The sequence below is a fragment of the Castanea sativa genome, chromosome 2 (genome assembly GCF_040712315.1).
Source record: "Castanea sativa cultivar Marrone di Chiusa Pesio chromosome 2, ASM4071231v1".
Classification (NCBI taxonomy): domain Eukaryota; kingdom Viridiplantae; phylum Streptophyta; class Magnoliopsida; order Fagales; family Fagaceae; genus Castanea; species Castanea sativa.
In genome coordinates this window covers 53753230-53778507 of record NC_134014.1, presented here as the reverse complement: position 1 = coordinate 53778507, position 25278 = coordinate 53753230, and the positions used below count along the sequence as shown (strand labels likewise).

The 25278-nt window shown below is 34.5% G+C and overlaps 3 protein-coding genes across 4 annotated transcripts; all 3 read right to left on the bottom strand.

The window, feature by feature from the left end:
- Positions 1-693: 693 nt before the first annotated feature.
- Positions 694-5024, bottom strand: LOC142623346 (ankyrin repeat domain-containing protein, chloroplastic). Its single transcript, XM_075796742.1, has 7 exons — positions 4157-5024; positions 3267-3343; positions 2948-3046; positions 2744-2842; positions 1879-1977; positions 1689-1787; positions 694-1185 (listed from the first exon to the last, which is right to left on the bottom strand). The coding sequence occupies exons 1-7, from the start codon at positions 4884-4886 to the stop codon at positions 1087-1089; spliced, it is 1302 nt and encodes a 433-aa protein (XP_075652857.1). The 5' UTR covers positions 4887-5024; the 3' UTR covers positions 694-1086.
- Positions 5025-7040: 2016 nt separating this feature from the next.
- Positions 7041-11357, bottom strand: LOC142625906 (uncharacterized). 2 transcript variants are annotated; one of them, XR_012842422.1, is made up of 9 exons: positions 11180-11312; positions 11045-11064; positions 9166-9324; positions 9001-9024; positions 8745-8847; positions 8373-8522; positions 8060-8283; positions 7715-7784; positions 7041-7556 (listed from the first exon to the last, which is right to left on the bottom strand). XR_012842422.1 is itself a non-coding variant. In XM_075799657.1 (8 exons), exons 1-8 carry the CDS (start codon positions 11180-11182, stop codon positions 7321-7323), a joined length of 765 nt encoding a protein of 254 aa, XP_075655772.1. In that variant the 5' UTR covers positions 11183-11357; the 3' UTR covers positions 7041-7320. The 2 variants fall into 2 exon arrangements, 1 of the variants encoding a protein (XP_075655772.1); XM_075799657.1 differs by lacking the exon at positions 8060-8283 and having other exon boundaries at positions 11180-11357.
- Positions 11358-16690: 5333 nt separating this feature from the next.
- On the bottom strand, positions 16691-24948 carry LOC142623647 (phospholipase D delta-like). Its single transcript, XM_075797090.1, has 10 exons — positions 24027-24948; positions 21282-21398; positions 20863-21057; positions 19732-20037; positions 19578-19646; positions 19220-19367; positions 18564-18712; positions 17881-18033; positions 17362-17562; positions 16691-17240 (listed from the first exon to the last, which is right to left on the bottom strand). Exons 1-10 carry the CDS (start codon positions 24936-24938, stop codon positions 16944-16946), a joined length of 2547 nt encoding a protein of 848 aa, XP_075653205.1. The 5' UTR covers positions 24939-24948; the 3' UTR covers positions 16691-16943.
- Positions 24949-25278: the final 330 nt, after the last annotated feature.

Below are 25278 nucleotides of genomic sequence, written 5' to 3'. Positions count from 1 at the left end.
CAAACCTACTAGTGGAAAATAATTTCCTTAATGTTACATACTTAAAAAACCACTGCAAATAAACTTCATACATGAAAATGTTTTTTGGAGTCAATATCATGATTGCTGCCAACCATAAGAAAACAAGTCAATTTTCCAATAAATGTTATTTGTGAAAACCAACAAATTTTTAAAGTATTAACTTATTTTTATTAAAAATTCATTTCTGGATACAGTCAGTACTTTTATATCTTTCATTTTTCCAAAAAATAATTTTAACTATATTTGTATGACCAGATAAAAAAATCTTTTAGCATATGGCTTAGCTAATCTTGAAAGAGTAATTTTAGTACGACACTTTTTTCCACAACTAATTTATGTAGTAGATTGATTAATTATTTATTATTTTCACAAAAACTCACCACCTTTTTTTTTTTTTCACCGCTTAATAGGCGCAAACATTAGAGTTAATGACAAAATTGCGACACAAAAAAAGGTGTGATACTATATCTTTTTTTTTTTCATCTTGGAAACCCATTTCCCAACTTTCTCCATCAGACCACGTCAGGGGCTTTCATAACGGGTTTGGAGCTTTCCTCTATTTTGACATGTGACAAGGGTAAATCACACAATTGATGCTAGATATTTTTTCAATTGCCACAAAGGCCAAAGGGAATTACGTAAGGTTACAAATAAGACACCAATGCTCGAATGAGTCAGCAAGTATCAAATGCAATTTGCTTATGTTTTGGTAAAGAGATTTTTTAACATGTACTATATATAAACAAGAACTATCACTTGCATTTTCCAGTCTAGCCAAAAAAAATCAAAGAAAAAACCCTCAGCATTACATTCTATCCTTCATTTCTTTAATAATTACATCTAACAAGCTTACTGGTCTTGCTAGGTTCATGGTGTCAAATTCACAGTCCTCTCTTCTGCATTCTTGTTAGTGCCGCCCTACAGTGTCCAAAATGACGTATTATCATCGAACTCTCTATGAGACCACACAATGTTTTGGGGGGAAATGCTGGATGATGCAAATATAACCACACATTGACTTCTTGAGCAGATACATCGTTGATGGCTGGGTTCTCGTCAGAATAATTAAGGTTGCTTAGGAAGTTTCTTCAAGAGCTTAATGAGCTCGTAAGTCTTTGTGTCTTGACCAGAATAAAGGCAAAGTTCAAGTGGGGTTAAACCATCCTGAGACACAGTGTAGTGTTGCAATTGATCAAAAACAGGAAACTCTTGAGGGTTGCACATAAGAGCAAAGAGCAGCACATGAGGACAACTTTTCAAGTTCAAAAACTAATTTAAATCAATCAAAGTGGAAACAGGTGGGAATAAGAATTGGATATGATACTCCAATACTGTACTTTCAAAATAGAAGAACTTTCTCTGTATGTGATATGTAGAATGAAAGGCGTATAAGATAAGATGCTCTGTCAATGACACAGTCTTGAAAGCACGTTAGATATTCTAGCTTGTCAACTGCCCTAAGTTAAAAGTATTGTCAATCAAGAATCATTCCAAAAATTTAAAATGCTTTCATGCTTTAATAAAAACAAAATAAATTCCGTTCATATCTTGTGAGTCCTAACCTTTTTTTTTTGTTGATAGATTGTGAGTCTTACCTTCAGTGTGGAGCATCAGAGCTATATGTCCTAAACCTAAAACACTGCCCAAACATATCACTAGAAATTTACCTTGTTTTTCAATGTCTTGTTAGCTCCTTTAATCAATAAGAGCCTCACCACATCTGTTCTCCGAGCTTGAACAGCAAGATGTAATGGTGTCCACCCATCCTGAAGTAGACAAATATAAACATACTCAACTAAATGATGAAAAATTAATAATAAATGTATGTAAGCAACAAGGGGGAATTGTTAACCATACATTGTCCTGATGATTTATATCAACATTATACAGTAGAAGGATTTTAATTGCCTGGCTGGAAGCTGTTTGCACTGCATAATGCATCAAAGTGGCCCCATCCTGTTTTTGCATGAACATCAAAAAAAGAAAATTATAAAATCATCAACAAGTATGCTCAATTATTCTAATACATATCATATGAAGAAACACGACCACATCACCAGATACCAAAATTACTGGGTGGTAATAAAATGTTCTATGCTCATTTGTAAAAGCAATTTGTAGTCACACAAAAAAAAAAGACAGAAATATCCTCAATAAAAAACCCCAAAGATAATTAAACAATAATTTTAACAATGATGTCCATTCATGTAATGAAGAAAGTCAAAACAATCAAATAATTCAAACTATAATCAAATAAATTAATAACTAAAGCACCTTTTAAGCAATAAAAAAAAAGGGTCATACCCAGTGCACAAAACTCCCTTTTTTGTGGAGTCTGAGAGAGGTCATAGTAATCAGCCTTTTTAGTAATTAAGTTTTTTTTCTTCTTTTTTTGGGTATAATTCAATTGTTACAACTAGGGAGAGAGGATTTTAAACCATGGATGTCTCCATTTGAGACATTAGGAGGTGCCAACCAGTTGAGCTACAAGTGTCTTGGCAATAATTAAGTTCTTTTAATGATGCAAATATTTGTCCAGAATTAGTTTGCCTAAATAATATACTTTACTGAACTCAATGTTGACACCTAGTTCATACATTTAGATAACAATTATGGAAGAACTGAAAATGTTTGATGTCAGTAGGAACTTGGAAATGGCATCATTGTCTTGAAATTTACAAATGTAATTAATAAGAAGTACTAGGTAAAAATTTAAACTCACTTTATCGAGAACTAATGGATTAGCTGACTCTCTCAAAAGATAGTTTGTAATGGCCTGCTTTTTTCCAATTATTGCTTTGTGAAGAGCAGTCCAACCATCCTGGAAAGAAAATGAAAAACTAAGGCTCAAATCAGGAGCAGAAAAGTAATAAAAGAACTTCCCAGCATTTTACCCCATTGTATAGCAAGTACTTGGTCTTGATACCTTATCCACAGCATTGATATCAACATTATGTTTCAACAAAGCATTCATGAAGTAAAACTCTCCTGATGCAGCAAGAGTGTGCAAAGGTAGCCATTTGACCTGAAAAATATTTCACCAAAATTCATGAATGTACCCAACTAATTGTGGAAAGAGCCAAAACTGCTTATTTGGACCTCAAATCTAGGAAGACAGTGATCATCAGCAACTAATTTCTTAAAACTAAAAACCATCCAAAGAATGCTACAAGAAAACAAAAATTAAATGAGAGAGAGAGAGAGAGAGATTAACTATCAATGGTCATGGTGCTTATGAAACTTACACAAGTAGCAGCTGCCACATCAGGTATCTTCCTATTCAGCGTATACTTTTCCTCTTTTGTAAACATCTTAGGACGGCCTATTCATTCAAGCATAAAACACTAAGCAAGAAGGAATCAAAGACTAAAAAGAATTATATCCATCAAATAAAACCACAAAGACCAATCTCTTTCAAACTTAACACAACAGCGCGGAGAATTCTTCAACAAAGCCTAATGAAAAAAAGCGTTTCCTACCAATGAACCATGAAGAGACAAAAATACATTAAGAAATCAAAAAATAAAACTTAATATGCACAAAATCCAGACACCCTAATTAACTTGCATTTCATATCAAACTACTCTCCACAGCTAAGCAACCAAATCAATAAAATTCAATGTTAAAATTCCTAATGAACTTGTACAACCCTGCAAAAGCATTAAAACAAAAAACTAAATTGCACTTTGCCCCTCTTAACTATTGTGGATTGTACAGTCCCCTGAACTTCACAGCAAGCAATGTACCTGTAAACTTAGGATAACCATCAAATTTAACAAAAAATTGTGGGTTCCCCGTTGGTAAAATCTCATCTACAAATAAGAGTCCCGAGTTCAAATCCCAACTATACCAAAAAGAAACCAATTTGTGTTTTGGCAGAGCAACCACCATAGAGAGTATGCCAAATCAACGAAAAAAAAAACCAATTTTCTATCGGACACGTTTTTTGAAAAGGGATTTTTTTTTTTTTCCTTAGATAATTTTGATTCTAAAGGCTAAAGGAAAGTACTTATCATCCCTAGTTAAAGGGAGACATTAATCAGTTTTGAAGTTTAGACAACATTACAATGTGAACTGAAGTTTAGAGGATATAACAACTGCACCATAGTGTAAGAAAGAAAGCAAAATTGAGTACCTTCGGATTTATTTTCACCAGGCTCATAATTCTCACCATTGAAGAACTCCGTCAAATCCTCCAACCCCCTACCATACACTGCCCACCTTGGATTCTTGGGCTTCACTCTCTCACTTGAATACTGAAACCCAATCCTTTCATCTTCATCTTCACCTTCACCTTCACCTTCTTTCTCAGGAAAACTAGTTGGGTTATCGAGCACAAGCGGGTTGAGCTGCCCCAACTTTTCCTTCTTAAACTCCAAGTACTCCTTCACTGCATTCGCATCTCTAATGGGTTCGTACCCTTTCTTCTTCTTCTCGACTTTGCTACCGAACTCCAAGTCCTGAGCAATCTTTCGCCTCTCTTTCTTCGTTATGTTAATCTCAGCTTGAACCTCTTTCCACTTTTCAGGGACTAGATTCTCGGGCTCGATTTCTGAAATGGGTTTTTGTTGTTTTTTGTTTGGTTTGGGAGTTTGGGGTTCTTCTCCAATGTCGTTTTGGAGATATGGGTCGTCGAATACTCCTTCTTCGAATACGACACAGTCGCCGATGACGAGTTCATCTTCGAGTTCGAAGACGTCGTCGTTTTGGAGGGGGAGAAAGGAGTGGCGTTTGCTTGAGAGGTTTATGGTTCTGGGGGTGAGGGAGAGGGAAAGTGTGGGTGGAGGAGTGGGGAGGAAAGAGAAGAATAGTTTTGGAATTGGAGTGTTGGGGAATAGAAGAATAACTGAGGAGCAGAGTGACATGGTTTGCTTTGGTTTGGTTTTTCTTTGTGTGTTTTTCCTTTGCAATTGGAGGGAGGAACCAAGTTTAACAACATCTTATTATGTTCTGTTGGCCATTTTTGGTTTGTGAGGACAGAACAGAAGGCCGACACATCTCTCCAAAGTCTAAACTTTGGCTCCATTTTTAGTAACTGATTAAATTTGTGCGAATTTAACAGTTTAGAATGTAGTACAGTTTATTTTGTTGAAATGTTAAAAACTGAAAAGACGATAGTAAAATAATTTTTCAATTATAAATAATGTCATAGGATTCATGGCTGACCTGCTTATGCCCATTTTTTAAAGTTTGGTTGGGTTGTGAATAGTGTTGTGAGACCTAGCCAAAAAATGCAAAACGCCTAATAATTTCTAGGCAAGTCCATGCATAGTTCACAAGTTCATCTGGTGTTTCTAACTAAGATATCTATAAGCCCTTCTCACTTTTTTTTTTACAAGTCTAATGAATTTTGACCTAAATTAATAGGTTGTCATCTCAATAGATAAAGTTTCCTCCAATCTAAGTCCAAAAAATTTCCTCAAATTAATTATGTGATGGTTCAAATGATGTTTGTTACATAACTTTTAAATAGCCTATTATGTGACCGTTCAAATGATGTGTGTTATATAACTTTATTTAAGTTAAAAGGAAAATTTCTCTAAACCAGTTCAAAAAGCTCTATTTCCCTCCATTTTATAGGGGTGACAAAATTAGACACGACCCGCGAACTCGACACGACATGACACGAAATTAACGGGTTATGGGTTAGGACTTAATGGGTTCGTGTCATATTCAGGTTGACACAACGGACCCATTTGATAAATGGGTTGGGTTAGGATTCAACCTATGGAACTCATTTGACATGTCTGACCCGTTTAATTAAATGAAAATTTATCAATATATCCTTCAAACCCTAGGTATATAAACTTTTTAGTTGTTGTGGTTTATTTTCTTTAACATATTATGATTGATTATTTATAATATTGAGATATGCTCTAATTTTGAATGATTATTTGTGATACAGTTACTCACTAGTTCTGAATTTTATATTTAAAATATTTGTTTGCTTGTTTCTTCATAAATATTTTTCTTCATTTTGATAAAAATCAGATAAACAGGTTGACACAACTGACTCATTTAATAAATGGATTGTGTTAGGGTTGAGGAATCTTGATCCGTTTAATAAACATGTCGAGTTAGTGTTGAACAATATAATCGGATACGTATGAGTAAACACGACATGAACCCGACATACAAACACAAATTGCCACCCCTACCATTTTACCTTTTTTTTTCCCCCTAATATAATTAAAATTTTCTATTTGGGTTGGTAATTGGTGGTTGTGGTCGGATCAGCGGTGCACTATCCCTACCATAGTGTTGGGTTAGGCTCCCATGAGGTGGTTTAAATGTATTTTTATGTCTCTAATACAGTGGTTTTGACTTTAATGAAGTAGAGATGAAAAAAAAGGACAATTGTGAAAGTGCTAAGAGAGAGAGAGAGAGAGAGAGAGAGAGAGAGAGAGAGAGAGAGAGGGGAAAACAAATATATATTTGGGAGATAGTAAAAGAATATGTAATTTATGCATACATATTGTGGGGGTGAAAGACCCAAAAGGTGCTTTTAATCCATGAGCTTTGTCTGAAGATCATTACCTGTTCGAGGAAGGATTAATAACGATAAGGATTAATAACGATAAAGATGTCAAATTTAGAGACCCAAGAGTTAGTTGTGGTAGAAGAGGCTAATGGAAGAGATCCGAGAAGGGATACATCCTCGGCCAGTTGAGATGGGGGTCAAATGGTAAGACATGTTGACTAGAAAGAAGGTATAGGAGGTTTTGAAGATAAAGATATGTTTCACGGGGCATGGAGAACAAGTACAGTTGAAAAATATCCTAAAGAAAGCTGCTACCACTACATTTTCCACCACAAGCATTAAAATAATATATATATATATATATATATATATATATTTTTTTTTAAAGATTGGAGCCACTGTAGCTCAGGTTCTATTTTTTTTAAGTTTAGCATTTTTGTTGTAGCTTGCTTTGGTACTTTTTACAAACTTGATGTTAAAATTTAGCATTTATAGCATTTAACATTCTTAATGAGAATGCTCTTAGTGCACAAACAGATCAAATTAAGGTTAATAATATTAAGAAAAGGTTTAATTCAAGCTACACACACCAAGCCATCAACTAAAAGCAACAATCCTAATACTAAAAGTCCAAAAGAGGCAATGACTTGAATTAAGGTTCAGCAGCAACACAACTGTGACATGATAACAAGCAATTCAAACAAACATGAGAATCTGCTTAGGTCATGCAAACCAAAGATCATTACAATACCATAATTGGTTCACAAACTTCTAATTCTCCCTCTCCCCTCTGCAAAGGATACCAAAGCCTAACAGCATCACCTAGAACCACGAGCATACTTCCTTTCCGGGCTAGGAGAAAAAGGCAGTGACCTGGACCTGTCCCTCCTTGACCTTCCGCCATGGGGCGAATGTCTTGGAGAATAATCACGACGTTCTCGATATGGTGAACGCCTTGGAGATCTACGATATCCATAGTCATCACGTCCACGATACCTACCACGGTCCCCACCGCGGTCCCCACCACGGTCCCCACCACGGTCACCACGATAGCCTTTCACCAATGCAAAAATCAAATTGGAGTGTTAACATGCCAATAAAACAACAAAATAAGTAAATCCAACTTTCTGCTTATCAAGGAAAAGGCATAGATAAGAAGAGAGAGAGAGAGAGTAAATCCATGTGTACAAAGCTAATACATACTACACTTACCATAGTCTCTAGTACTTTTCAATCCAAGATAGTGTCCTGGTGTAGGCGTTCTTGGTCGTTTCCTCCGTGACTGAAAGACAAATACGACACCTCAAGTTGAAGTTCCATGATACAAATTAAACACCAACAAGTCTTGCAGGAATCATTTACAAAATATAAAACTCACACCATGAGACATCATGTTTACATATTATAGGCATCTAAAAATTGTTTTTATTGTTTCAGGGAAGAAAAAACCTTCATTAGATCAACAAAAAGTACAAATAAACAGGCTATCAAAGAAAGCACAGAACATCCATGTATACATGACTAGTGTCCATGAAATGAATGTCAGGTATGGGATACCATAAAAGCCTGATTAGAAAGTTGTTGATAATGTCCGTTGATTAGTTGAAAGTGAATGCTGAGGTTGTATAGTTGTTGGGCAAAATAGTTGCTATGTTAAGTTGATCAGACGCATTTGATAAGCTGTTTAAGCTTGCCACTGATTAAGCTGTTTCAATAAAGTTGATATGGATGAACTCATCATCTTTGATTGATTGCTGCCAACATAGCTGACGCAATGTGTTCTGAATATAACCAGAAAACCTCCAAGTCAAGATGAAAGTAAACTAATCAAAATTGTCAGTGTTTTACCACGGAAGGAGTAGTCAATTACCCTTTCCACAGTTATATATCGACCTTCTAGAACTGATTGGTTGAGATATTTAACACAACGGCTGGCATCCTCGACAGTTTCCATTGTAACAAAAGCAAAACCTCGGGAAACACGCGTACGAGGCTCCACGACAAGAAAACAAGATTTCACCTGAAAAGGAAAAAGAGGTGAAGGGGGGGTGGTTAAGCATCAACAATTGATCGTTTTCTTAGGAAATACATTCCTCAGAGATCAGGGAAATTTTATTTTAAAAAAAATAAAAAAAAATAATCAAAAAATTTAAAATAATTAAAAGAATAAACAAACAAATCTTTGAACTTAAAATATAGGGGGAACTGCCATAGTCTTGTAGAGTTCAATTGAGAAACCAACCTTTCCCTCCTTAGCAAAGTGCTCTTGAAGGTCCCTTTCAGAGACCCTTTGAGAGAGGCCAGTTACATAAAGTGTATCTCCAGGGTTTACAATGACATCGGACCTGCCACAAATTTCAAAAGATTAGACCAGATTTTTCAATATATTAGCATTCTGTGAAACTAGAAAGCAAGCACAAATATTGGAGTTTTCAAGACCACAGTCAGATGCAGAAATAATAGTGATAATAAAAAGTAAAATCAATAGTACATCCTACCTGCCATGACTTCTGGACCTTGATCTGAACCAGAAACACCAGCCAACCAACACAGAAGGGCACAAACAAACACATCAAAGTCAGACATGGGAGAAAGGTTACATACGAGTGACATCATTACAAGCCTGACATACTAATTAAAGCATAAATGGAGTGACAACAAACCTGCCACGACTTCTGGACCGGGATCTGGGCCTTGGTCTGGACCAGGATCTAGATCTGGACCTAGGTCTAGACCAAGACCTGGACCTGGATCTTTCTCTGGGTTTTGATCTAGATCGGGACCTGGACTGAGCTCTCCAAGGGGAAGGGGACTGTGACTCCCTGATGCAATTTGCATATAATATCAAAACCAAGAAAAAATTAATTTAAGTGTTTAATAATGTAGATCCAGTTAAACAGTAAGTTTGTTGGAAAAAAGAAATATACTCATTTCCATGATGCCATCCTTCATGACAGAACCAAGATTATGCATCTTATATGCCTTACAAACCTCTATAGGTATTTTAGATTAGTTATTCCCATATTTTAGTTTCAAACCTCTTGGAAAAGGCATTTTGCACACAATCAAACCTGCCTCTTTTATCTTTTTGCCTAAAAATGTGGAAAAATGTAATAAAAGACTAAATAATACAAAGTTCTCATCTCATTCCAAATCGTATCTAAATTCAAAAATTAAACAGGGAAAAAAGGGTGAAAAAAGGCATCTATAGCAAGTGCAAGCATTAGATGAAGAGTTTATTCAAAATTTTAAACCACCCTCATCCCAGTTGAAAGTTTAGCTCAAGAATAGATATATGGGTTCCTTCCATTGATGTAGACAATAAAGAGATCAAGAAAAAACATTCATAGTGAGATTGATTTGGGGGGGGGTCTTCTCTTGTCACTTTCATTTGGAAAGGTATTCGGAGTGTGAAGGCCCCTTGGAGAGTCTCCTTTTTTATTTGGATGACAGCTTGGGGAAGATACACAGTGGTGATAACCTAAGGAGAATAGCTATACTACAGTTGATTGGTGTTGCATGTGCCGGTGTAGTGGGGAGACAGTGGATCATCTTCTGATCCATTGTGGGTAGGCTCATCATTGTTGGAATTTTGTTCTTACATCATTTGGGGACTCTTGGGTTTTACCAAAGAGGGTGACTGATCTGTTGGTTGGGTGGAGGAATTGGTGGGATTAGCATTCATCGGATATTTGGAATTTGGTTCTGTTGTGTTTGATGTAGAGCATTTGGAAGTAGCGTAATAGTCGTATGTTTGAGGATTTGGAAGGCTGGGGGGATCAACTTCTAGCCTCTTTTGTAGGCACTTTGTTTGATTAGTCTCGAGCTTGGAGATTCACATCTAGTGATTCCATTCCACTCTTTATAGATTCTCTTTCTTCGTGCCTTTTTTTTTGCATGAAATGGTCTTTTTCAATAAAATAAATTTTACCCATAAAAAGAAAAAATTTAATAAAATTCCAGCAGCGTAATTTAAGCTTTGAGGGTGTGATTGCTAAGGAAATCCTAGGAGAGATTGCGTAGTGTTTATCTTCTATATTTCTCATTGTATTCACTGTTTTACACCAAACAACTATCAAACATATTCAATATTCAAATTTTCATGACCGAAACCAATAAACATCAAACAAAATCTAATTTAGTGTTGAATTGATAAAGATCCTACATCAAAATTGGACAGAGCCCAATCAAGCTTCTGTCATGCATAACATCAGTAGATATAAATCTGCCATATAGACATACACAACCAAAACTATAACCACAAAATCCTTCATTCCTCAAAATTAAAACCACAAATTTGGAATTCTAGCCTAGAACTAGCAAATCCAATTCACATAATTATAAATTTCACAATTGAATTTGTTTCCTTAGCTTATAACTAAAATTCTGTAAGAAAAACCAAACAAAGCATATATGTTACTACAAACATCGAAACCATCTAGGTTTTCAAGTGACTGTTGAAACTCACATCACAAACAGGAAAATCAAACCAGAGAAGTCGAAAAATCGCTAATGCACTGTGTGTAAGATTTTAGGGCTTACCTTTTGCGAGGAGAATCGGCCTGCAAAAAAATTCCAAGACGCATGAGATTTACAAATTGTTGTTAATCAAATAAGAACATAAATTAGAAAAGAAAATTGAAAAAAATTGGGAGAGAGTAAGAGAGAGAAGCTTACCATTTTCTTTGAGAGAAGACGAAGATTCGTAGGGAAGAAGATCGGAGAATTAGGGTTTTGGGGCGAGTGAGCTTTTTTAACCCCAACAAATCGAGTAGCAGCTTGCAAAAAGTCGCACTCTGCTGTTTTCGTTTTCTACGTTGTAAGAAATGGGATATTTATATCTATATTGGAGGATAGATCCAATACGGTTGAGAACTCTTTATATATTTAATACATGTAAGGTGGTTTAAAAATTTAAAATATATGTTTAATACATGTACAGACCTAAATATTAAAGGTATAAAAATTATGTGTCTCATAAACCATTTATTTAAAAAAAATGTTATTAATAATGGGATATAGCTTGTGTTTAGCACTTTTTTGCACTAGACGCGTGAACATAAATTTCACCCTTAATAATATTAGGTTTCATCCTTAATAATATAGTATAATATTAAAATATACAAACTTAAAAAAATTCTAAAATTCTAAAATCATAATAATTATCTTTTTTTGCTTTTTTTTTTAGCAATATAATAATTGTCTTATTATAAATAGATTCATTTACATTTTTACAATAATGCCGTACAAAATTTACTTTTATGATGCGAAAAATATGAGTATGCTATAATTAGAAAAAGACCATTAATTCTACATCATCACTTGACCAGATTTACTTAATTGACCAAGTAATCCTCATAAAAGCTCAAGAAATAACTTGAACATGAAGCAGTCTAAGTACAGAGTAACCTGTTCATCTCCATAACTGAATCCAGAGAGATACTTATTCTCATTATGGAAATCAGCAGTTACATGCCAGCAATCACATACAAAATGGGAAATTGTTAGAATTGAGATCTTGCTATTGCATTGTGAAATTAATCATGAGTGTGTGTCTTGTGAGAGAGAAGTTAAAAAGTGTAAAAGTTAAACCATAAAAAATTAAAGGTTAATAAAACTTTGTTTATTCAAAGGTTGAAATTAAAAGTGACTTTTGCAATTTTTAATCTTAGCGATAGAAAATGGCTGATAATAAAACAAACGTTTCATGAAAACCATATATAAGAAATAACCCTAATCAAAGATAGGGTTGAGACCATTACCACATTCAATCAAATAAGTGATATTTGTTGGAACTATAAGATATTTGTTTGAACTATAGGCAGGTATCATAAGGGATTCTTGGTACCATATCGAGTCCCTTTTATTTTTGGCAAGCATTATTTCAACTTTCACTAGTTATCTGTATAATTAACTATATCAATACAATGGATTCTAGTTAGCTAAATTGGTAAAACTAAATTTTTTTTTTTTTTTTTTGAGAAACACACACACACACACATATATAGGGGAAGGGTGGTAAAACTGAAATTCTTTTTAAAAAAATGCATCAATACTTTCCATTTTTTATTGACATATTATTTTTTTAACATTATCTCTTTATTTTAATTTTACACTTCTTTATAACTATAAATAACCCCAATCTTATAAAAGTTTTAAAGTAAACCTTACATTTAAAAAAAAATTTTTAATTTAACCATAAAATCCATTATTCGTGAAGCCTTTTAAAGGAAAAAATATAGTTTTTTAAAATACTAATATTATGGGATTTTGGAGTGAGATATTATTACCTATACATAATAGATACATGTATTAAAATATTCACACAATTTCATTTTGTTTTAATCATTATCCATTAATAAGGTAAGGGCATCCTAAATAAGTTTGTTTGTTTTTTTTCTAACGCTCTATTTATTTTGCTGTAAAACTTTATGTAAAAATAGTTTTCCACATTTTCTAGTGCTTGGTATCACCAAAAAAAAAAAAAAAAAAAAAAAAACTGGTCAACGGAAAACTATCTTTTGTCAATAAAAAATCCTAATAAAAATAAGGCTTGTTTTTTATAGGTTGTTTTCCAAAATTTTTTTTTTTTGGAAAACAATCTCTCCCTCACAGTACGCTCTCTCACTCTTTCTCTCTTCCCTTTTCTTTTTCTTTTCTCACACCCTCACTGTCACTAACTCAAGTCTCTCCTCTTCCGTAGATCTCTCTCTCTCCATATTTCTCTTCCCCTTTATAACACAATTCTCTGATTAGATTTTTTTTCCCTCATTGCTCAGTAATTATTTCATTCCTCTCTACCAAAATCCCAATTCTTTACTTTAAATTTCAAACTTAATTTTATTTTTTCTCTAAGAAATTTTTGATTTGATGAATTCCAGGTAGAAGTTTTTTGCACATAAAAGTACTAAAAAAAAAAAAAAAATAAATGAATGAAGTAAAAGACGAAAATTTTAAGCATAGTGCCTATATGACTCTAAATTGCTTTTACATAGGATAATTTTTTTTGTTGACAGATACATTATGCAGATACTATGTAGTGATTGATAGGCAAAAAACGTATTGACCTCTTGTGATGAATTAAGTTGATTAATTAGCCAAGTTTATTAATTAATCAAATTAACATGCAAACGCGTGGTAGCACAAAAAAATCACTAAATAAATTAAAGTGCAGCGGAAAATAAATTGACACGGTGATTTGTTTACGAATGGGGAAAACCTCCAAGGTAAAAACCCTACCGGGTGATTTTAAGGTCATTATTCCTGAGAATCCACTATTATCATAACAAACGGTTACAAGTAAAGGAATCCCAGTATCTTTGTTTACGAATGGAGAAAACCTCCAAGGTAAAAACCCCACCGAGTGATTTTAAGGTCACAACTCCTAAGAATCCACTATTATCACAACAAGCGGTTACAAGTAAAGGAATCTCAGTACCTTATACCAACCTATAATTGAACCCTTACCCAATACCCAATTGGACTTGTTCTGTAGTGACAATTTCTCATTTTCAATGCATGGCTCCTAGTACGTGACTAACCAATTGCGTGGATTCCAGTACGCGACTTCAATCACCAACTTGAGAAAGATGTTGGCTGCAAAATTCTTCAGTTCATCCTCATAATGAAAAACAAAAAGATGCTTGGTTACAAAACCCTATGGTGCAAAGACACAGCAGCTTCTTCACAAAGAGATGAACTAGGGTAGACTTTGTCTCTGGTCACAAATTGCTTGAACAGACTTTGCTCAATACTTGTGCAACTTGTGTTTACTTTGATGGCTCTTAAAATAATCATTTTATATGTCTAGGGTTATGAGAAAAGAAAGCTCAAAGACATGTCCACAGATTAGAATCAAAACAGTACTGAAAAATTGTTTTTCTTAAATCTTGACAGCTAGAGGTGTCAAGGTGCTGTCGAGCCACCGGCTGGAACAACTTTTTAAAGCTCAATAGATGCAGCTGTCGAGCCAGCTGTTGAGCTTTAATGAAAAGCACTTCTCAACTCGTTTCTTGGACAAACTTGCATGACTTTAACACTTGATCTTGAAATCTTATTTCTTAAAGTATCAAAAACATCTTAGATCTACCCAATTACAAGTAAAGTGCGTTTTGTCAAAAGATTTGCCAATTACATAAAATAATGACATATGTTTTTAACAATTAAACCACATATGTCCTAACAGTGATGATATATTATGTAGATACATTATATAAATACATAATTTTGAGTAATATAAAAGACTTGTAGTTGACCATAGTAGACAATTAGTATACCAACAAAAAGAGTAAACAATTAAAAGTTATTGTTATTTGTACTTATTAAAGATGTATTCCCCTGTCAATTTTATGTATATAAACAAATGGTTGATATATATATATATATATATATATATGTGTGTGTGTGTGTGTGTGTGGACGTTCCTGTCCATATATATGAGTAAGATGAGTGGTAGAGATTATGAAAATTTGACAACTAATTTTAATTGTATCTATTGTCAAAAATTTAGTATGAAAACCAAATTCATTCTTGGTTTTTTATTATTATTTATATTGATTACATTAGTTAGTTTACATAATACACACACTTTAAATTACACAAGAAATATAAAAAATAAAAATTTGCATACCAAACACTAGAAAACATTCTCAAACTCATTTTCAAAGTCGTTACCAAACACTGGAAAATGATATAGTTTTCTAGAAAATGCTATTTGGAAAATGAACCATTTTCTAAAAAACGTTGATGCTGAAACAAACAGAGCGTAAATGATTTGCATCTTCATCCATTAATAAGGGCAATGCAACTCAATTTCATTTAGAATTTCTTAAAAAACAAAATGGTTTGCATCTTCATCCAAATGGTTTCCTAAAATGTATGAAGATGCAGACCATTTTGTTTTTTAAGAAATTCTAAATGAAATTGAGTTGTATTTCCCTTATTAATGGATGAAGATGCAAATCATTTAGAAAACAAACAAACAAACTTATTTAGGATGCCAGGGAGAAGAATATTAGGAAACCAGTTGGATGTAGTTCAATTGAGGTGGATTGCATTCATCACACATTTGGTGTAGAGGATGAGTCTCATCCATTTAGAGCATATTTTATGACACATTGATAAGATTAGATAGGATAAATGGATAATTGAGGAAGAATCTAATAATTATTTTCTTGACATGCTTGTGCCTTAGGATAAACACATGCAATATTTTAGCATTAAAGCTAATGTCAAAGGTTAAATGGGTCTAATTGGGTTTTTAGTTAAAACCCAACTATTACTTGGGTTTACTCGGTCTAATTGGGTTAATACCCATTTAAACCAAATAATAATTGGATGAGTTTGGGTTCAATTAGAGTGGATGGGTTTGGGTGGACAAATGAGTTTGAACTTATTTTGCCACCCTAGTTTTTGCATTATGATGAAAAATAAACTACAATCCACATTGTATTTACAACAGCATAAATTTTGTATGTTTCTCATTAGTTCATATTTTACTGCTAATAAGTACAACCACTTTGAGGCAGAATTTTGTGTTTCAAATCCTGTTGTCTTAGTGCAAACAAACATTGTTGTGTAATATATAGTGATCTTATAATTTTATTTCATATAAATAAAAAGTGCTCTCATAAGAAGCATTATCGTTTAGTTTGTGTCACCACCAACAACACAACATATGCTTGTCCTCTTAATCTCTCAGCCAAAACTCTCTCCTGTACTCAAAACCTTGGCAAAACCATAATTAATGACAATCCGCAACATACCGTATGTTTGCCAGCAAATCTTATGCTTTGTGGACAAGAAGGGAGGAAGAATAGGTAGGATTTCATTTAAATTTAAAAGACCATAAAAGAGATCTACAATTTGTTTGACATTCATAATTTGCAAACCATATGGCATATTTGCTAGAAGATTTTATATTTTGCAGACAAGGAGGGAACAAGAATCAATAGCATTTCTTTTGAATTTAAGACCATAAAAGAGATCTACATTTCCAAAAAAAAAGGAGAGAGATCTACAATTTTGATTGCCATCACAATTTGTAAACCATGTCTATACACAAGTACATATAAATGGGATAATGAACTTAGAAAGACCAAAAAAATATCCCTAATCTCACAAGTCACAACAGCCATTAAGAACCACACAAAGTGACAGGCATTGTAATTGTAGTGACCTCTCCAAGTGACAAGAAGGAAACCATGCATGATGCATCTGTATATGCACAAATATTCACAACATTTCAACCTTCTCACTATGTTCAAGCATTTGTATTACACAAAAAAACTATTGTAGCTCAATCATTAACAAAAAGGGGCAGAGAGAGAGAGAGAGAGGAGCACAAACACTTTAACATTTTCAATTTAACAACCTCAAAATTCTAGCATGTCACTACCATTCTTCCTAACCAATCATGTAGGAACATAGCAATGGGTGGAGATTATGTTGTTAAAGTATCAGGAAGGGCAGTCGAATGAGCTCCCAGAACTTTTCCACCAACATCTGGGAAATTTTCGTGTCTAGGCAGGGGGCTGACCGTCCCATCCTTATCTACCTGCACAGGATACTTAAGAAGGTGGCCCTGCAATAGCATAAAATCCTCATTTGTATACCGCTGCCAGTTATCTTCAGCGATCTTATTCACTGTCCTCACACACTCCAAACTCTCCGGCTCCTCGAAGCGTGTATCCACCCTCCCAAGATGCTCCGCCCACAGTGACATTCTATATCCATACACCTGCATATGCATATTTATTGTAAACCACAATACCAAGTAAATCCCATGGACTATGGAATTCTTATTAGAAAAGAAAATCCCTGAAATTGAAAGTTTGGAAAACAAGAAATACAATACCAACCTGACCGCGTGGATGTTTCTTCCTTGATGCCCAAGAGTGATGGAGTTGATATGCGCCCATAGCGATCTCTGTGTCCTTTGTACCAGCCATGGATCTCTGGTTAATGTTGGCAGATCCCACTATTACATACTCATCATCTACTATCATTCCCTTGGCATGTACATAAATCATAAACCGCTTAAACCGTTGTGATTCCGAGACCTGATAGAAAATTTAGATTATGACCAACTCTAAAAGACTTAATTGCTTTACAAATATATAATGAAGCCATATTTCAATGTCCAATTGATGACATGGGTACATGAGGATGGTGTAATTCCAAAATTTTGAGAACTTCTATATGTGTCATGGTAAAAAATAATAATAATAATAAGAGAGAGAGAGAGAGAGAGTCAAATAATAGAAACAGTAGAAAAATTTTCAGCATTAGAAGTTACGGACTACCTATTTAATTTATGCCAACCACAAACCAATATATGTTGTGATGATTTAAAACACCTAAAAAGAAATTTCCATTACCTTATCAGTATTATCACCTAACCTTTCATCAAAAATATCTTCTCGATTACCAAGGCAATAGAAATTGAGGTAATGTAGAGGATGTAAATCCACCATATGCATATCTTCCAGCTCTCGTGCAACTATATCATACATCATTTTCATTGTCAGGCCCTGCCAAAAGCAAACAAGTTAAGCTAGAATATGGATATGAATTGTGTTATTTGTGTTGCCATCATCTATATTGTCCACTTTTTGGACTTAAGTTCCATGACATCTTAAGATTACAACCTAAAAAAAGAAAAAAAGGGTACAATATAGGTGAATCTAAAAACATCTGGAATTGTTATCAATAAATCAATCCAAGCCAATAATTGCCAAGAATACAACCTATAGGTTAGCGACAGTATAAGATATATAGCATATTATTCAAGGTGATAGAGAAGAAGGCCGCAGATGCCAAAAAAAAATCCTATATTTGTTATTCTTGATTTTTTATTGTAAGAAAGTATTGGCCATCTGTAGCTATCTTGTCTGTCCCAAGACATGTAACAATATTATAGTCTAAAATTGGATAACTGTATTTTTTATTGATAATTTACACACCCTATAGGTCTTGAACCCACGACCTCACCTTTCACCTTGCTCTTACAAGGGGAGGAGGTACTATTTGAGCTTGAACTCATTGACAATAACCATATTACCTGCCAAAAGAGAATTTGTTGCATAGCCGCAGAAGTTGGATCACCCTCAGGCCACATTGGTAAGACGATATACACTGCAAATCTCTCCTGTGCTCTAATTTTACTAGCTATCTTTAATGCCAATTCCATTGGGATTAGATTATCAGCTCCTGCTCATACCATGAAAGTCAATAACTTGAGAAGGTGTTCCATCCAATGAATAAGGAAGGTATTTGGTATTTAGCACATGATTGTTACCCAAATAACAGAATGTAAAGTTAGAAATAATACAAAGGGGACAGAACAATCAAGCCTATCCTTACAGTGGATAAAACTAAGTCGATCGAAATGTAGCAATGACTTCATATGTTTCAAAATTGACAATATTTCACCAATTTTGCGTGGATGCATTAGCCCATGGTATTATATAAGACTAATATTATAATTATAATCTGGTAACCAAGAAAACCTACTGGATATAGAAAAGAGAAATCTAAAGTCTAGTTCTCAAACATAAACCACTAGGACTTGGAGATCTCAAGAATACTAGTTTACATTGAATACTTCATAGCATGCATTTTTCGGCGAAAAGAGAATTCAGGTACAAGGAATGGAAACAATATTGTTTAGACAAGAAAGTAAAACAATGTGGTGTAACAGAAAATTAAGGACTTGACCTGCATTTTTATATTCTGGCCACGCATATGATGATCCAAAAAAATACTGATTTTCAATATATATGAAATGTTGAGCAGATCTGATTGCCTGGATGTATCCTGTTTGAATGCCTTTATCTATTACCAATTTTTTTGAACAAATGAGGTTCTGCAGTAAAAGAATGCCATTTAGGTATTAGGAAGCTGCAATATGATGTGCAACAGATTACTCATATATTGAACTCTAGGTCTAGGTCACAACAAAGAAGCATTGAAATTCTTGTCAATATAAATTGGTTTTCCTATATAGAGAAAGAGATAGAACAATAAAGAGGAAAAATGAAAAGAAGGGGAAAGAAAAGACAAAAAAGTAGTAAACCTTTTTCTCAACATGCTCAACAGTTTTGGGAAATCCTTTCACTGATCCCGAATCAAGGGACCTAAAAATCTACAAAAAAAAAAAAACTAAAATTTCAATCCCCCCTCCCCCACAAAAGAAAACTTTTACTCAAAAGAAACTGGTAAAATAGAACCTGAACATTCCAACTTTCAAGATCATCTTCACTAGAAACCCTTAACAAGGGATCATCTCGTGGAATAAATGTGGTACCATCCTTTGATACACTTGGGGCAGGACTTAGAATCCATGCAATGCGTTCTATTTTTATTAAAGCATCATCATGCCAATGGGAAACCCTTTTGAAACGTAGTCCAACCTCCCTCCATATTGTTGCTTTTCTCCAACGCTGCTCAAAGTTTATAAGAACATCATATGCTGCAGGCCCTTCAACTCTACAGTGTAAATCATGCCATGGTTGCCTTGGAGCCTTGGTTCCAGCCTAGTTCATACATAAAGACATGTAGAAAACAAAAAACGTAAAAAAGAAACACCTGCTATAGCATCACACTTGTAAATAAGCCAGAATGCACCTGCTAAATAAAAAGAAATAAGGGAAATTCTTGATTTCACGCTGGATGAAGTGCATAAATTACTATCATACTATGACAGCGCTATGTTAGCTTAAAACTATGTTGAGAAACAAAATTGTCAGTGACATATAGTATGTACAATGGGGCTTTGCACAAGAAGTACAAAGAAAGTTGAGAATGTATTATAAAGAAAGACCAGCACTATGTCTCTACAGGCCCTGAATGCATCGAATAAAATTTAGGATAAAGTTTAGTTACAAAATTGATTGTAACCTAAAACTACAATTTTACTTAATATATTTTTATTGGAGGTGAATTTTGACAAATCAACCATTGGATTACATCTTCTTCTTATATCCTTCATGCTTGTAAAATTTCTAAAAAATTAAAGATCAATAGCTATGTCATTAATAAATTGTTTAAATGACAAGTATTAGTAGTTTAAAATTATGCATAAAATATAAATTTATAAATCATATAGTAAATAATATTCGATTGACACAAAATTTGACATTTTATTAAGAGTGTAAAGAACATGCAATTTAACAAATAGATTTTCAAAATATGTTATAATGTTTATTTTATTAAGTAAGAGGCTACAACCAATTTTGTAACTAAACTTTGTCCTAAAATTTATTCAACCCTTAGAATGGCATGTTACATTTAAATGATATCTAGATGGAAATATGGCATGTTACAATATGTTGTTTCAAATCATTCGAGAAAAAACTTACACGAAATGTAGGATTGTGATAATCATTTTGATATACAGTGTCAAGATCGCGAAATAATCTATGCTCTGGTGTATCATAACGGCCATCACAAAGATCAATCCCTCCTAAAAATGCAGTAATCTTACGAGTATTACCATATGCTTCTGTGTCCACAAGAACACATTTTTGATGGTGTGTAAAAAGGGTGCCAACAACCTGTATAGAATTACCATCACATAAGCAACTTAGCAAGTTTTCCATATTGATCAAAAGAATGCAAATGGTACTACCAAGATCAAAGAAATAATAAAACTAGGAGTCCAATTCCAATAGAACTAAAAATATGATTAAACCTCAAACTAATTAAACATGTTCAAAATGAAAAGGCACCATTATCAATATTTTTCAAAGACAGTTCACAACCTATAAAACAAATTCACCTGCTGCTTTATATAGCCCAGCTTACTGCTAGCATTGCGAGGTGCTAACACACAAGTGACGGATGAATGCTTGAAAAACCTCTTGGTCTCTTCATCGTGCGTCTGCATCATTCCACTCTGCAACCAATCCCACTTAAGATTACAACTCAAAAGCACACAACCCGGTTACTAATTCAAATAAAATACTGTCTCTAAGTTGCAATTTACACAGGCATATATAGCAATATCAATGTTTCCTCATGATCACCGTTATAAGACTTTAATAATTTCAATTACAATACAAACACTAACAAATAGTTTTGTATCTACTAGTGAAAACTACTGCCATGAACTTTAAATTGTCAAGTAAATATTCCCTCAACATGGTATTTTTTTTTTTTTTTTTATTACGATCCTCTATTCCATTCTGGATACCCTCAAAGTATAGTTCTATAACTTTTTTTAATTTACCATTTACTCTATTTAAAAAGTTTTTTTTTTGGGATAATTTTTCAACTTATGGCATCTATTCCATAATAATTGCTCTTATCATCGGTTAAGACACCAATCAGTTTTTGGTGTATGTGATATTCAAACCTAAGCTCATATCCCATATTCAATGACAAGAGACTTTATAAGTTGAGTTAATTAATAGGAACTCACGCTAAAATTTAAATTAATGGTGCTAGTTTTAGTAAATTATATACGTTTATTTAAAATAAAATATACTAATAATTTTCTCTAATAAATAATCTTTTGACCAAATGATAGTTGTGGGGGTCAAAAACAACTTACACAAGTACAATAGTGAAAAAAATTGATTTACGCAACTAATTTCTAAAAAATGGGAGAAAAATCGACAATGGGAGGTTTAAGCAGTAAGTTAAAGAAGAAAAAGAGCTAAATCAAGCTTTCATAAATGTTGGGACAACGTTCCCATGGTACAGGGAAGGGATTCAAAGGTAAACAACTAAGGAAACAATCTCTCTGGTAAATCTCTCTCTCTCTCTTGTTCTTGCCTAGACTTTCTCTCAATAATTTTTTGAACCTCGCTTCTGTTGCCCCTCCCCTCCTTTTATAGCCACCTTCCCTCTTCTCCTCACCTTCTAGTTGTCCTATCTTTAGCTGGATTTGAGAGATACTTGTTTCATTATCGCTCTGCACTACCACTTGTTGATGGTGCCTTCACTGTTTAGGCCAATCATTCAGTATTTAATGTGGCTAACATTAGGTGAAGGACTTCATTAATGCAGAGGTGATGGTTTCATTAGGTTCTGCTTTTTTCCATATTGTGTTCCTCGGGCCGGATTTAGGAGGTGATAGATCGTAGTTGAGGACAAAAGGCGTTCTCCCGGGATTCCTTTGCTACCTTGGGGTGGAGGTCCCGCCCATCGCCTCGGTCATGAGCCTCTAGGAAGGTAGTCACCTCAGATCTCCATGGTTATAAATATGGTTGACTTCTTGCCAAGAGAAATTCTCTCTCTACAATGGAAATTTTGGCCAGGCTTGCCCCTCGGGGGTACCCACCCCCCTTCTGGCCCAAGCCTTGTCCAAGTTCATCTCCCCGCAACAACTATATGGCATGTTTGGATGTTTAAAAAAGGAGGGAGAGTAGAGTAGAGGGAAGGGGAGTAATTCAATTACCTTGTTTGGGAGTTTTTTAAGGAAGGAGGGGGAGGGATTTGGAGGGGTTTGGAGGGGTTTCAACTACCTCCAACCCCCTCATTTTTAATTCCCCCAAATTGGAGAGATTTGGAGGGAGAGTAGAGCACATAAAATTATTTATAAAGTAAATTACCTAATTTACCCTTATTATATTTATAAAATTACAATGTTAAAAACAAGGGGAAGGGCTAATTACTCCCTTCTCCCTTACTAATTATAAAAACATCCAAACAAGGTGGAGGGTAATCATTCTCCTCTACTCTCCTCCCCACTACTCCCCTCCCCTCTACTCTCCTCCCTCTCTAAACTCCCAAACAGGCCAATAGTGTTTCTAAGTTCTAACAGTGACATTTAGAACTCAAATTTTCTCTCCATTTAAATTATATTAAAAGCATCTTTCTTAAAAAGGGATAGGGTCATCTTCATTTTACGGTTAAGACTTTTTATTTCTTGAATATAACAACACTTCATTCTAAATTTAAATGACATTGCAATTGTATGCCTTTAGATTTATAATATTTAATCTTAACCACTAAATGAATTCATTTTAAATGGAAAAAACTCTAATACAATAGAAAGTTAGATTTTTCAACAATGACAATGCTGCTGACACAATTAATAGGTAGAAAATTATAATTAGTGCAACATGATTTTCATATAATTAAAAGACTAATATTACTTTTGTTATACACCACCTACAACACGTAACATAAATATTAGTAAAGGGATTTTATACTCTTACATTTGTTTTCTCACATCTTTTATTTTACATTCATTTTAGGTTTTAAAATATGGACATTTTGAAAGTGTAGAGATTCTTATGTCAATTGTGGATATTAATACAAAATAGTAGATATAAATAAGTGTGTTAAAAAATATGAGTATTGCTAGGATACAATCATTTTAACAAAATATTATGTGGTGAGTAGATATTAGTAAATGAAAAAAATAATGTTAATTATAAACGAATATAAAAACTAATAAAAAGCTGTTTCCATCAAGAATTTATATACATATATTGCAAAATAGTGTGTGACTATTAGCTCTAGTTATTTATGGCTTCTTATTTCAGCCATGCATGTAATGCAAGAAGGCACGCACCTTAAAGAACCTATCGCGAGAGGTCTTATCGTCCCAAACCAACATCAAAACCCTCACCCCTTCTTCAGACTTGAACTTGAGCAATTCACCGAGCGTCAAATCTCCTAAGCGAGGAAATGGCCGAGTCGGCTCTCTCACGAGCCTCACCTTATGAAAAACCGACCATCCAACGATGTAAATCAAATGGCGAGCCTCTGAGATCGCATAGCAAATGTCCTCCCAACACTTCTCGTGCTTGTAAACCTTACCGTCATCCAATTCAATCTCCGGCAACAACCTGTCCGGCACGTGCGCGTCTTGGTACAACCTCACGGAGCATCCTTTTCTCAGCGGGAAGTACGTGTGTGCTACGCTGCCTTCCTCCGACGCAATGCCGTGTTTGTACCTCGGATTTTTCTCAAACGGCGTGAATTGAAGTACGAGGTAGATCTTCGTGTCCGCCTTTGATGATCCGAGGATAATGGAGAACCAGCCGGAGATGAGTTCGCCTGTGATGATCCTCGAGGCCTTTATATCGACGGCGCCGATCACCTCGGAGCCGAAGATGTCATCGTCTTTGACCTGGAATGTCAAGCTATTTACAGGGTGTGCCAGTGGGATATGGAAGTGTTGGTTCCATTTAGGGTTGGTGTTGTTCTTGATGACTCGCGTGCGAGCCAGGGTGACCGTAGAGGCTACAACTTCGACGTAAGGGTTGCAGAAATCGACGACTTTGTGTTTGTGGTGGGCGGAGGTGGAGGTGTGAGGGGTTTCGATAGTGTCACTGCCACCGCAGGCGGCGAAGCAACGGCGGAGCTGGCGAATATTGAGGAGGGACAAGTTGGGTAGGTCTTGAGCTTCCTGGATTTTCAATTCAAGGTCACCGTGGAGGTAAATGGCATGCTGGTTTGAACCGAACTCGAACTCTGCCATTTTCACAAAGCTGAGGTGGCAACAACCATTGCCTTCACTGCTCGAACAGTAAAATTTTTATAGGGAAGAGAAAGAAAGGGTTAGTATAAGTTGTTGAGTGAAGGAAGGAAAGAATACTTGAATGGCAAGAAAACTGGATTTGGTTCCTTGCTTTGTATGTAGCAGCAGTGTGTGGACCTCGTGGTGCTTTTTTTTTTTTGAAGATGAGGATTGGAGAACCAATTTTCACTTTTATCACACGGTTTATTGCGTAACATGAGTTTTCTAACTTTCATTTGTCAGTAGTTTTTATCTATAATATAATACATGGGTAATGGTTTCTTTTTAAAACAATTTTGAA

Coding starts and splice junctions, on each gene's coding strand:
- LOC142623346 (XM_075796742.1), bottom strand. CDS start 4,886: ATGTCACTCTGCTCCTCAGTTATTCTTCTATTCCCCAACACTCCAATT. Junction 3,344..4,156: donor TGGTGAAAATAAATCCGAAG/GTACTCAATTTT, acceptor TTGAATGAATAG/GCCGTCCTAAGATGTTTACA. Junction 3,047..3,266: donor ATGTGGCAGCTGCTACTTGT/GTAAGTTTCATA, acceptor AATATTTTTCAG/GTCAAATGGCTACCTTTGCA.
- LOC142623647 (XM_075797090.1), bottom strand. CDS start 24,938: ATGGCAGAGTTCGAGTTCGGTTCAAACCAGCATGCCATTTACCTCCAC. Junction 21,058..21,281: donor TGGGCTATATAAAGCAGCAG/GTGAATTTGTTT, acceptor AATTCTATACAG/GTTGTTGGCACCCTTTTTAC. Junction 19,368..19,577: donor TTGAGCATGTTGAGAAAAAG/GTTTACTACTTT, acceptor CTTTTACTGCAG/AACCTCATTTGTTCAAAAAA.
- LOC142625906 (XM_075799657.1), bottom strand. Junction 9,325..11,044: donor GCCGATTCTCCTCGCAAAAG/GTAAGCCCTAAA, acceptor AAATTGCATCAG/GGAGTCACAGTCCCCTTCCC. Junction 7,785..8,372: donor GATATATAACTGTGGAAAGG/GTAATTGACTAC, acceptor TTTGTCTTTCAG/TCACGGAGGAAACGACCAAG.